The sequence below is a fragment of the Typopeltis vanoorti genome, chromosome 1 (genome assembly GCF_054136105.1).
Source record: "Typopeltis vanoorti isolate ZY-2024b chromosome 1, IOZ_Tvanoo_1.0, whole genome shotgun sequence".
Lineage (NCBI taxonomy): Eukaryota > Metazoa > Arthropoda > Arachnida > Uropygi > Thelyphonidae > Typopeltis > Typopeltis vanoorti.
Window position 1 is genome coordinate 10089717 of NC_143549.1, and position 14438 is coordinate 10104154.

Consider the following 14438-nt stretch of genomic DNA (forward strand, 5'->3'; position numbering starts at 1 on the left):
AATGCCAAACTACTCTTGTGTAGGAGTGACTGTGTAAGCGTTGTTGCATGGGGGAGAAAATGCGCACTAAGTTGTGGTCAGAATTGCCCATGGGGCTTGCTATATTCACTGTATATTTGGAGGGTCATTAGTAAGGGAAAGATCTAGAGTATTTGGAGAGTGGTTTGGGTTATCTGGTATTCTGTTCGGTTTTTGAGCAATTTGTGTGAGATCATTGGTGATTGGAAATGTTTCAGCATCTCTGCCTGCAGGATCTGCATAACTGGAAGAGGAAAGCAAATTGGTGTTATGGGCGTTGAAGTCACCCAGGAGGATTATTTCGCTGTTGGGAGAGTGGGATTGCAGAAAATCAACTTTTTAGGAGAGGAAATGAAGAGTTCAGAGTGATTGGTGGTATTAGGAGAGCGATAGAGACAGCAGATGAATTTGACTGAGTGGGGGAGGGTTATCTTCAGCCAAAGAAGGTCGAAGTCTGGCAATTCTAAGTTACTTGCTCTCAGGCAGGGTATGTCAGAGCAGATATATGCACAGACGTCATCCTTGGATCCAAAGGAGTTGAATAGTGTACAGTTATTATTATTATTATTTTCGGGCTACTCCAGGGAGTCCTTAGACTCATCGAGGGAGGCCCTAAACATCATGTCCACACAACTATACGACGTTCTCACAGTATCTATCATACCTTGCCTTGACTCGCTCACTGTCATAGCACCCACAACAGACTCTGTCAGCTTATTCCACTCATTTACCACTCTAAAAGTAAAGAACCCAGCTCTAACACCACTGCTAACCACACTCTTGCCCAGCTTCCATAGGTGTTCCCTAGTTCTCCAACCACCAGTCCTGATCCCAAAAATATCCTCTGAATTAATGCTATAGAATCCTTTTAGCAATTTGAATGTCTCAACCATATCTCCCCTTTTCCGCCTATCAACCAGTTTCTGCAACCCACAAATCTTCAACCTGTTCTCATATGGTTCATTCCATAGACCTGCTATCATCTTAGTCACTTGCCTCTGGATCCTCTCCACCTCCTCCCCATCAAGAAGGAACTGAGGTGACCAAATCTGGGCACAGTAGTCAAGATGAGGTATTATCAAGGCTCGGTACAGAGGTACAATAACTTGCTTGTCTCTGCTCGTTAAGGTATTTTTCAACAACTAAGTGAGTTGATGAGCTGATTTAGCTACTTTCGCAATGTGCCCCCTAAACTTCATCTCCCTATCCACCAACACTCCCAAGTCCCTGGCCTCATTAATCTCTTGGAGTACAGTCCCACCCATGTGGTATACTGCTGCTAAACTTTTCACCCCAAAATGCATAACCTTACATTTTGTCACATTAAATTGACATCCATTCTCCTTAGCCCAGAACTTCAATCTATCTAAGTCATCCTGCAAGACTTTGACATCTTCTACATTCATTATCGCCCTCCCCAACTTTGCATCATCAGCAAAAAAAATGAACTGTTCCACTTAGATCCTTCCCTATATCGTTAATGAACAGATTAAACAGCAGTGGTCCAAGAACAGAACCCTGTGGCACCCCACTAGTCACAGCCGTCTTTTGGACTCCACTCCTGAATAAACCACTCTTTGATATCTCTCCATCAACCACCTACCTATCCATCCAACCAACCCTATATCCATTCCCATATGTTGTAGTTTACGGATTAGAATTCCATGTGGTATCCTGTCAAACGCCTTTGCCAGGTCCAGCAGTATCACTGTAAACCCATTTCCCTTATCCAGTTCAGCCGTCACCTTGTTATAAAACTTGAGCAAGTTACTCAGGCATGATCTACCCTTTACAAAGCCATGCTGTCCCTTGTACAGTATCTCATTTTCATCAATCCATTCCTGTATTTTTCTCTTGACTACTTTCGCCAAGACCTTGACAACAACTCCTGATATGCAGTGAAACTATTTTCCCCTCTTTCCACGCCTTCGGGACTGAACCAGACCCGAGACACAGATTAAACAACATGGTCAAGGGCACTGATAATTCCTTAGCCGCTTCACGCAAGACCCGTGCCGGTATACCATCCAATCTCACAGATGTATTCACATTAAGGTTCTGTAATAGACTATTCACCTCCACTTCATTCATCACAATTCCTGTATAAACTAATGGCTCCTTCATTTTTTCAATGTCTCCTCATGGTTGATATACTTTTGCAAAGTGCGTGCTCAGTAACTCCACTATATCGACTGGTTCAGTGACCTCCTTACCATCGTCATTCCTTAAAATCATTTTCCATTGTACAGTTTTTTTCCTGCTTGCAGCATATTGAAAGAACTGTTTGGGATTCTCTTTTGCTTGCATAGCTAGTTTCCTTTCATAATCGGCTTTTGATGTTTTTACCACACTCGTTACCCTTCTGGCCTGCACTTTATACCGTTCATGTGCCTGCAGTTCACCCCGTTCTTTAAATTCCCTCCACAGTTGTTTCTTTTTTTGCAGCTCAAACTTAATGGTGTTATTCATCCATTTAACCCCTACTTGTTTTACTATTCGGACCCTACGTATACAATCAGCCATAACCTCCTGTAAATGCTCCTTGACCACTTCCCATGCTCTATCGACGTCCAGCCCTTGCAGTTCTACATGCCATGGCACTGATCCAAGCAATCTCCTAATCTTGTCATACTTGCTAGCACGGTAATTTCACATATACCCTGTCTTAATCAAAAATTCCACACCTTTAGCCACCTCCCAGGTCAAGACCTTATGATCACTCTCACCAATAGGTAGCAACATGGTCATATTCATTTCAGTCAAATTGTGAGATGTTATTACCAGGTCAAGTACTCTCACACCCCTAGTATTTTCAATTACATGCTGTCTCAGATAGTTATCCCTCAATAATTGAATAAAATCCATTTCCTTCCTCACATGTGTCCTCTCCTCCTTCCAATCAATGTTACCATAATTAAAATCCCCCATAATAAGTACCCTCCTTCCACTCATTTCATCAATTTGCTTATGCATACTATCTCTACCATCTATTCCATCACCTGGTCTATAGCAGCACCGAACTGTATATTTTATTCTGCCAGTCCCAATCTCACACCAAATAGCCTCAAATGAGCTCCTTTCACTATCCTGCGATACAACTTCAATTCTCCTTGGCTGCAGTTCATCAGCTATCATCAATAATACCCCTACCCCATTTTATTCTCTCTGTCCCTCCTAAACACACTATAACCTACACATTCTATCCCACTAACTACATCATCTTTCGTCAGCCATGTTTCACTAATGCCAATAACCTGTGGCCAGGAAGAGCCAATCAAGGCCAAAAATTCTTCCTTCTTGTTCCTAATACTCCTGGCATTAGTATACATGAAATGCAGTGATCCCTTTGCTCCACCCCTATCTTGATGCGTTATTCTAAATGTCCCATTCCCATTTTTTGTCCTTAGTGCTGGCTCAGGTACATTATATACAGTTTTACACTCAACTGTCTTACTGATGTCTGCATATCCACTCCCCCCCCCATCCTTGGTAGTTCTAGTTTCTCTGGTTCTGCACATCCATTTTTACTTCATTCAGCAACACTTTTTCCAGTCTTCGCACACCAAGTCCATTCAAATGCAGGCCATCCATCTTGTATAAGTCGCCTTTCGCCCATCAAACTCATTCCACACGTCCACGAATTCCACACCACACCGTTTGCATAACATGCATATAATGTCATTTGCGATTATGGTCCTCCTTCTAAACTCCTCTCTGTCATACCGCGGCAACAGACTCACCATTCTAACTCTGTCGCTCTTTTCTTTCGTTACCTTTAACAATACTTTCAAGTCCTCTCTCATAAAAAATGTATCACCTTTCAATTCATTCGTACCCGCCACAATTATTAATTCTTTCACCCTCTGTTTTTGCACTCTAATACTCTCACTTACATCCTTAAATTTCGCACCCGGTAAGTACGATTTAGTTACACTCCCATCTATCACTCCTCTTAATAACGAGTCACCATACAACACTCTTCCCTTCATTTCAGAAACTCGCCCACTCTTACGCTGGTTATTTACGTTAGCCTAGGAAGGTTGAGATGAGTTGTGCCGGTGGAAGGAGAGATTTGGGTTTCTGTTAAAAAGAGTAGGTGGGGTTTGGTGGACTGCAGATGGTAGTGGATGCTATTAAGGTTGGAATTGAGGCCACGGATGTTGCTGAAGTGGATATGCAAGGTTCTGTTAGGCATGGATTTGACACCGAGGGTCTTTTTTGGTTTTTGAACTAGTTTGGATTGTTCGTAATCTATTATCCAACTGCTGTCTCCATTTTGGCGTTTTTCTTCTAGTTGTCTTCGGAGTTGGCGTCCTTGTTCTCTCTGGGCAAAGGTTGAATCAGGTCGAGCAAGTATGCGCGTCAAGTGTCCTTTAGCTTGCTGTTTATCGCCGTCATAAATTTGGTGCTGTTTATTGGTGAGTCGCAGGTCACTTTCACGAGACGAGGATAGTTCGTTCCGCCCTTTATTTTGTTTATGGGTCAGATACGATGGCATTTGACGATGTTTCTGGGATCGAAATTGCATTCTCCAGCAAGTTTGCCGACGTCTTCTTTTAAGGATTTGCCGTTTTCCGTCGGAAAGTTCAGGATAACAGTGTTGAGTTTCCTATTTTCGGCCTCGAGCGACTCGTGTACCGATGGTGTGATTAGTTCACTAAGTTCGTTAGCAGGCACGGGCGCACTTGTGGTCGGGCGCTGGACGTCGAGCATCTCGAGCTTTATTTTCAATTTTCCGATTTTGCAGGAGAAGGTATCGATCACGGTATTAAGCTGTTGCTCGAGGTTATTGGCTCTTTTGCCTAGGTTTAGTATTTGTTTTACGGAAGGGAGGTACGTCGTACAGAAGTAGGTTTATTTTCGCGCAGGAAATATGAAGCCAGTTGCAACAGAAATCGCACAACATACCTTTTTTCCTTTCTTTGACTTCTGTTTCATCTAATAGGATCCAAATATTTCGTGAGGTGATATATCATGAATTTTATTATGATGATGATTACGTTCATTAAAGAATTATACTATTAACAATTTTTGAAAGAAATTCTAAGATATTGATAAATACCAGGAGTGCTACATCACTCTCAGGATAACTGAACTAAACAAGAAGAGTCTGAATAGACTGTACTGCTACTTGTATACGAGTAGTTTCCTTTTTAGTCTTACTTGACATACTTTGCCATTCGTGCAATGAGAACAAGCAGCAATTAAAAAATGCATGCGAGTAAGTATTATTTGAAGTCATTTTCATTACCTGTTTGAAAATGTCAAACGATGTCGAAGTAGATAGCATAAAAAACATTCATGCGATAGAAACGCATTCTTAGTGAGATTTTCAAAAACGGCAAAGCCTATTTTCAAATGATTCCTCTAGTGTTTCTGCTAGAACTGCTATACCCTGCGCTTTTTGTGTGTAGTACCTCTCGTCAGTAATACTACTTTCTTTAAAGACTTTGAAAATGCACTCAAAGTTGTCTTTATCTTCTATCATTAAAGTCTATCACAATGGACCACAGTGTTTGGTACTCACTACAAACAGACAGGTGATGTTAGCTCATAACAAGGTCCAGTGGATAATGAAATGCACTTCCTCATCGTATTCCTATTACACACCTGTCTACTTACTGTCTGAATTTCTGTTAATTTTCATTAATTTCTCGCAAACTTGAAGATGATTGGTTTAGCAAGTTGTGGATCGACGCTCTTTTCGAATGAAAACCGCCTCGATCCACCATCCAGTACTGAGTACGGTCGAAGACATTCGGTCGCTGGTAAGTGTAACACAATTTCATTCCCCAAAACTGTCATCTACGAAGTGGATGTGACTTCCGAAAGCGCTTTGTTTAGAGTACCGTTTCTGGATTATATGAGATGAATTTCAGGTGTGTTGTGCGAGTCGTACTCTGCTTATTGGAGACCTGAAACGAACTAAATTTCTAAAAATAGTGTAAATAATAAAATAATAATATTATCCTCCCTTAACTAGGCATTCTGCTAGTATACTAGAAGTTTACCAATATTAGTCTATGAAAATCACATAGAAATTGAACCCCCTTATCTCCCTTATCAAAATGTGCTATAGGTTACAACCCCTTCCTGGTAGCTGTGACAGAAGAATATTTTTGCTAGCTTAAATGCACAAGATACTTGTAAAGAAATTTCGTTTATTTTAAATTTATATTTAGTCATTCCAGCTCTGCTGAGAAGACCATAATAAAAGTCGAATACTCTTTAAGTATGTAGAATTCACAACTTCTCTTTCAGGTATTTTGCTGCACATTTTCAGTGATAAAAAAGAAACGTAATGTGAAACTCTGTTGAGGCAGCCCAGTAGTGCAGAAGTGTAATTCACAAACTTTGACTAATTCTATTGGCTTGAACTATGGATGAAAACAATGATATAATTTCATGTTATTACAGTATATTTAAAGAACATAATCTTAGTTAATGAACTAGATGGATCAATTGGCCTTCATAACAAAACTGAAATTGAATTTATTGACCTAAGCTTATGGTCTTTAAATATACTGTTACATACACCCAAAATTCATACAGTAGTTACACCTCTATGTCCAATAGTAGAAGGGATAGATTCTCCGACATATTTTCTGCTAAACTATTAAAGGGCTAACAGGACAATTACCATTCTTTGTTAAAAACTCCGAGCATTTTGTTTCAAGCAACAGCAATATTATCCTTGATGAACATGACATTTTTCAATCTTTGATGTAGTTAATTTGTTTACCAATGTTCCTACTGATGATCTGCTTGCACTGCTTCAAGATAAATACTATAAGAAGGTTATACCACTCCTCAAACACTGTTTTTCATCTGGCTACTTCAAATATAAAGAAACAGTATAACAACAGAACCCTGATCTAGTCATGGGCAGTCCTCGTTTACCAGTTTCCATAGAAACTGGCAAACGAGGATCTTTCTATGGAAACATCAGAAAACAAGGCCCTAGAAGAATATCATCATAATCTAAAATTATGGAAAAGGTACGTTGAAGATATATTCTTAGTCAGCGACCGGGGACAACCTTCATATTTGATTTTTCATGAGTGCCTGAATCGTCAACATCCTAACATAAAATTCTCATGTGAATTTGGAATCTAATATTTCACTCCCAATTCTGGACCATCTACTAACTAAGAAATCGGGTTAATAACAGTTGCCTCAATCGCGCGTATTGCATATTCACTTTCAACATCCATGGTCTCAACTCCAACCGTAATAGTGTCCACTGTCATCTGCAGGCCACCAAACCCCACCTACTCTTTTTAACAGAATCTCAAATCTAACCTTACTCCCCAGCACTATCCCTCTCAACCTTCCTAACTATATACTATTTAACTCCTTTCGACCCAAGGGTAGCGCCTGCGCATATATCCGCTCTGACATACTGACAGAGAGCACCTAACCTAGAATCGCCCAATTTCGACTTTCTTTGGTTGAAAATATCCCTCCACCACTCAGTAAAATTCATCTGCTGTCTCTGTCGCTCTACCGATACCACCACCACCCACTCCGATCTCTTTAATTTCCTCTCTTAAAAGTTGATTTTATCCAGTTCCACTCTCCTAATAGTGAAATCATCCTCCTAGGTGCTTTAATGTCCATAACACCAACTGAGTTTCCTCTTCCAGTTGTATAGATCCTGTAGGCAAAGATGATGAAACATTTCCCATCACTAATGACCTAATACAAATTGTTCACAAGCCGAACAGAATACCAAACAATCCGAATCACTCCCAAAATATATTAGATCTCTTCCTTACTAATGACCCTTCCATATATGCAGTGAATGTAGTGACCCCCCCTGGGTAATTCTGGCTACATCTTAGTGCTAATCTCCTCCCCAATGCAAAGAAGCTTACACTGTCGCACCCAAACAAGAGTAGTTTGGCATTATAACAGTGCCAAATGGGACATCCTCCGAGACTACTATGCTTCGTTCCCATGGTTGGACTATTGTTTCTGGTCTTCCAATCCAAACATATGCACTGAAACCATTACCAAAGTAATCCTCACTGGCATAAAAAGATACATTCCCACACTCTGAACTGCTGTCTCCTATCCAAACTCTGGTTTTCCAAAAGATGCGCCAAGGCTGTACAAATGAAAAATCAGTCATACCACAACTGACTCAAATCAAGAACTCCATCCCACTTCAGTGAATATAGTGAAGCGCGAAACAGATGCAAAAAATTATCAATGCTTCCAAAACAGAATTTGAACAGGCAAAAATCAAGAAATTTGAAGTCTGTCTAAATGGCAGCCATGCCGTTTGGTCTCTTGCCAAAGCAATTGGTCGTAACTTTTGTCCAACACTGTTCCCACCCTTATCATACCAAGATGGCTTAATTGCAACATCACTCACAGAAAAAGCTAATCTCCTGGCTTCACACTTTGCCTTCAATGCATGCATAGCTGACATTTAAAACGTTTCCCAGTCATTACAACCAGCGGTGTACCCAGGGAGGGACAGGGTGCCCAGGCCGCCCCAAGAAAAAAAAAGGGGAAAAAACAGTAGAAAATTTTCCAAACATTTTTTCCTAATTATTTTTTTTATTTATGTTATGTCCTGTCTTTTATTTCTATACTACTTATGAATTAGCGGTCACCAATAGCTCTCGGGAATCACGGCCCCTATGAACACAAGGCGAATGAGGTAGTGCTCGGCCTGACAGAGAGCTACTTTTAAGAATTTTTGGAGAAATTTCGAGAATCCCAAGTAGCTGCACTTGATAGCTCTAAAGCCTTTGACCAGATCTGGAACAAAGGCTTACTAAGAAAACTTATATGATTTGGACTGCTTCAGGACTTCTCCAGATGGATTGCTAGCTTTCTCTCTGGCATCTACCATCACACTGTGCGTGATGGTAGGTGGCTTCCTATCATCTCATCATCCAACTAATGCTGGGGTCCCACAGGATTTAGTTCTCTCACCAATCCGTTTCCTTCTGTAAATCCTATTTCAGTTGACCTCCAACCCAATAGACAGTTTTGCAGATGACAGCACATTGCATTCTTCCCTTTCATTTGATAAACCTTACGCTACACGACTCACTTCAACCCATAGAACATCAACCACAACTTCCCTTAATTTTATCTCTAAGTCATCCTCCTCCAATGAAGCTCAAAAAACACCGTCAACTTCAACTCTAGTAAAATCCAGTTCTGTCTTATTTCTCACAAAAAAGAACCACTTCCCTCAACACTGTTTTTGATAACACTCAAATTCCCAGACAAGATGAGATTTATCTTCTCGGAATTACCTTGACATCAGGCCTCTCCTGGCATAAACATCACAACTATTGCATCCTCAGCTTCCAAAAAACTAGGATTTCTCTTTCGCTCAGGATTATTTTACCCCTGAACAGCCATTAACCTTATACAAATCACAAATCCGCCCAGCTATGGAATACTGTTCTCACATTTGGAGTGAGGCTCCTAAAAGCTCCCTCAAAATGCTAGACTGAATACAGAGGAGAGCAATTAGACTTATTAATGACCCATCTCTTGCCTACTCACTCCCCTCACTTTCACATAGATGTTTAGTCGCTGCAATTTGTATATTATATAAATATTTGCATGGAAAATGTTCATCTGAAACAGAGTCGATAATTCTCCCACTCTGTACTAAGCCCATTGGAACACGTACAGCTTCCGCCCAACATCCTTTCACAGTACACCTTGAAACCCACAGAACAAGTTTCTTTTCCTCCTCCTTCTTCCCTGCTACTGCGGTATTGTGGAATAGTCTTCCCCATGATGTGTTCCCCAAGGAACACAATATACAGTCCTTTAAATCAAATGTAAACATGTCTCTCCTTCCAAAACTGCTATCCATATACGGTACTAATGTACTATAGGTTAATCATCCAACCTCTGTGTACAGGCTCAGCATTAAAAAATTAAAAGTCTCTATATTTCGAAAGCCTGCATATACTGAGAGATATTTATATGCCTCTTCTCATCATTATAGACCTCAAATATTGGGTATCATTTACACATTAGGAGCTAGAGTCCGCCGACTCATTACTGACCACGAGGAACTAGCCAAAGAACTTTATCATTTAAGAAACTTTCTTTTAAAATGGCTATTGAGAGCACACCATCTCCAGATTAATCACCTAACATGAGAAATTTCTAATGAAGAAGAAAACACAGGATTCATCAGGCTCCCATATATTAGCTTAGTGTCCATAAAGTTAGCAGAAATGCTTAAGGAATATAAATGAAAAGTAGTATTTACACCGCCTCCCCCTTTTTTCAAAATGAGATCACTAGTAAGATACGCAAAACTTCGACATAGCCCACTTCAATATCCGCTTTTTATCGCTATCAGGAAGGTCACGTGGTTGCGCCAGAAGGAAATTAGACATCAAGTTTCCTGGTGTTTGACGTGATAGATGACGGAACTATGTCACAATATCTGGACGATATTAAAAAAAAAAAAAAGAAACAATTCTTGACCGGAAGTATTTTGAGGCGCTACCCAATTGTACGTTAATTAGCAGCTCACGATTACAAATCATCTGGTCACTGATTCCCTTCACTGTTCAGATTTGTGAAAGTTCAAGAAAACAGATGCGAAAGTCATTCTTTCAGAGCGATTCCTGTCCAAGTGCTGGCGAAATATTTTTTGGGTGCCATCATCATGAATTTGGAAACTGTTGTCATCACTCTGTTAGGTAAGTCTGTTTATGTGACTTAATGTGACAATCTACCAAACACTAACGTTCAAAGAATGACGCTCGTGTATCAATTAGTATTCATTCACCGGCAAATGTTATTATGCTACAAAAACAAGACAAAATGTAATGTGTTCGTTAACAGGCTCGTAGTTACAAGAGTAACTACGCTGAGCGCCGAGTGTCGAACTAATCGGACCTTGTCATGGGATTGGGGGGGGGGGGGGAGACGAGCACATGATCGTAATTACACACGATTAACATTTTAATGATGTTGAAAATTTGAGCAGCAAATTCTTAAGAAGAAACAAGAAATGTGTTAGCGCGTGTCTCTGAACGGATGAAAGTTTAAAGCCTTGATTAACTCAGCAAGAAAAAGGCTGTTCCTTTGTAGATTTGACAAACGAATAAGATGAACAGTGTATTCTGCAAAGAAGGACGATGCTAAAATGTGCACATGATAACAGCGCGCTGAACGCAGCTGCTCTTGCGTTCTGTGGAAAGTGCAGACATTTCAATGGCCAGTCAGAGAGAACACCATTGCGATAATTCCAGTTGAAAATGCCTCACGATGAAAGAGAACGTCTAAGAGAAAGCGACCGAAGGGGGTTTGTAACAGAGAAATTACGCGTTTATGAGAGCATCCTATTTCTGAATAGCTTCAACGATTTTCGGGAATTTTTTACCATTTTTAATATTAGCCTAAGAATGTTCCTGAAATGGTGATCTTTAAACTGAACATTAGCGAAACAGAACTGTTAAGAAGGACGACAGGCATTTCGCTTATAAGGAATTGTTATGTATAAGATGTGTTATCTATTGAAAGTTTTGCATTATTAATAATAAAAATGGATTCAATACGAAGAAGTTTAGCCAAATGAGTAGGAAGGAGTGAAGTAGCTTTTTCCATTTTAGTAAGAAGAGATTCTTTGGGAATAAATCTTGGTGAAGGAATGAAATTAAGGCCTTTGCTGAGAATACCTTTCTCGGCATCTGTAATAATTTGAAAGGATTTGTTTATTACCACTTTGCCTGAATTGATGCGGGATTTTTTTTTTATCACATGTATTTTGTACTCTCTTAAGATTCTCAAATTTACTGATAAGAGTAATCTTATTATTATTTTGTATCTGTGTTGCTTGTGTTTCACTATTAGAAATAAACTCATTTAAGCTATCAGTATCCAGAAACTGTTAAGGTTTTCAATTAAAGATCTTTTTTTGTTGAACAAAAAAAGCCAGACTACTTTTTGTATTCGAAATTCTTTCACTGAGTAGATCTAACTTGGCTTTACGATAGATTCTTTTGGCTGTATTTATATTTTCTTTAAATCAGATAAAATTCGGGAAGACGGCGTGAAATTTACAATGTTTTAGGAATACTAATTGACTCTCAGTCCTATTTTCTTGAACGTTTTTTTAAAGTTTCTTTTTATAATATTTAGAGATATTCGTGTAATTATTACATGAATATCACCTTTCCGTTAAAAGACGTTTCTACTGCATAGCAGTTCCCTTATAATCCCTTCTTTATTGTGAGTGGTCATTCCGGCAGCCTTCTTGCAATTCTCTGGCTCGATTCGATTCGCCTTCATTACTCCTCCTCCCAGTATCAGTAGAGGCTGTCCTTTCTTCCGTCTTCCTGGTGGTGACCAATTCATTAATCCATCACCATGTCTCTTAGGACATCTCTCCTCTGGCCTCCGATGAACATGCGCATACCACTATAAAGATCGCCGCTCCAAGCTGTCCATCACATTTTTATTGAAATTCGCCATAAAGGTTTCCATGAGAAACTCTTTGAACGTATGATACACATACTTCGTCTTAAGCTATCCATCTTCACACCTCTTATACGAATTTTCTGTACCACATTCGAAGTGTATCCTATCCCACCCCTTCTATCAATTATCAGAGCGCTCGCCATTTTGGAGTATCATCTTCTTGGTTTTCTCTCAAAAGTCTGAACTCTCCTCAGCACTCCATCCCATTGCATTACGGACTTGGTTGTCACGATTATCGACATCTTTCTTACACATGTTCCTGACTTATTCATAATAGATCCTAAGCATCTAAAATCATCCTTCCTTGATTTTACAGACTAGGAGGATATGTATTTGCCTCCTTTACCAGTTAAAAAAATATTTGTTAGTTGGTGGAGAAGGCTTGGTAAATATAAACCTCCCTTGCTATGAATATCTACCAATTTCCTCGTCAGAAAATCAATGTCATCCTGATCTTGAGCAAGTATCACCTAATCGTAGGGAAACAATATTGAATAAATGAATGATACCGTCTTCACTCTCAGTTCCCACAGCCCTGTGTTGATCACTCCAACGTGTCACTGCATCAAGTTAGACGTTCTCGTATTTGAGATGGATCTTATATTTTCTTATTTCCAGCATCCAAAATTGTGAGATCTTATTTCTGACTTTTCGACGATACATACTCAGTTGATACCAGATCCTCCCTCCCCCAACACATACACTTACACATACCAGTTGCTATACACCCTCTCTCTCTCTCTCTCTCTCTCTCTCTCTCTCTCTCTCTCTCTCTCTCTCTCTCTCTCTCTCTCTTGATACCAGATCTTGAGTTTAATTAATACAACATATATATATATATGTTGTATTAATTAAACTCAAGATCGACTCGCATTCATCTTTTTCACTGATTCATAGAGTGTACTCATCCGAATTGAATCAAAGCCTTTGCAAGATCGAAAATCATTAATTAAATTTTCGCCTTTTGTCGACTGTCTTTTCTGTGCTATATGTTATGATGAAAATATTATCCACATAAAAATATCCAGCAATAAAACCTGCCTGTTCATCTGATGTAGACTCTTCTGTACCTGATATTATAATTTATAATTTTAATAACCTGCTCATGGGGCCTCATTAATCCCTCTGAAACAAGAAGTATTAATCTTATTACCATTTAAAAAGGGAAATTATATGTGATGTAACTACTTACTCATCAGGAATCCCATTTCTTTCTTGAACCTCATTTAGCATTATTGTTATTATTCAGAGCAGGGCTTTGCCTTCCCATTACTTGTCCCTGCCAAGGCATCTTCGTAGAAAAACGGATATCCCTAGCTGCTGTACTCTCGAATCTATGTCTCCTTCAATGTATTCCTTCCTGTTCTCTCTCAAAATATCCTTAAAATGTTCATCCAGATTGTGGTTTGATTTTCTCTTGGAGGATCATTACGCGCATGATCTGATGGTCTTCCAAGCTCGAGCTGACTAATTATATCATTACGAGTGATTAATCTCAGAACAAACTCTGTTCCAAAAGTCTTCCATAAATTTTTGTACAATTAATTTCACCACGTTTCTCTTAATAGCTTGTTACGTTTCCCGATTCCAATTTTCTTCAAGAACTAAGCCAAGCTTTATATGCTTTCTTATTCTCAATGATGCTGTCAAAAACAAACTTCTTTAATCCACTCCACCTTACTGTAATTCAAATTCATTTCAAAACCAAACCAATAAAGCTACGTCTTGAACATCCTCTTTAATATGATTATAGATTTTATAATTGCCCCCTCCCCCAAATCCTTATATTCGTTCAATCTTTGATGATCCTGCTTTTGCTTTCTAACCATCTGCTGTCTCCAATTCTGAAAATCATTCATGCAGTTAAAATTGCTTAACAGCGATGCTTTAATCCGTGGCGACTTTAATATCCACAATTCTAACTGCTCCGTTTTTATTGA

The 14438-nt window shown here is 39.4% G+C and overlaps 1 protein-coding gene across 1 annotated transcript in view; it reads left to right on the forward strand.

The window, feature by feature from the left end:
* Positions 1-10538: 10538 nt before the first annotated feature.
* The window catches only part of LOC150109779 (uncharacterized), a 33443-nt gene continuing 29543 nt past the window's right edge, over positions 10539-14438 (forward strand). The window contains exon 1 of the mRNA XM_090410022.1: positions 10539-10715. Within this exon, the coding sequence (XP_090266148.1) occupies positions 10682-10715 (34 nt within the window). The 5' untranslated portion in view covers positions 10539-10681. The remainder of the gene's footprint in view (positions 10716-14438) is intronic.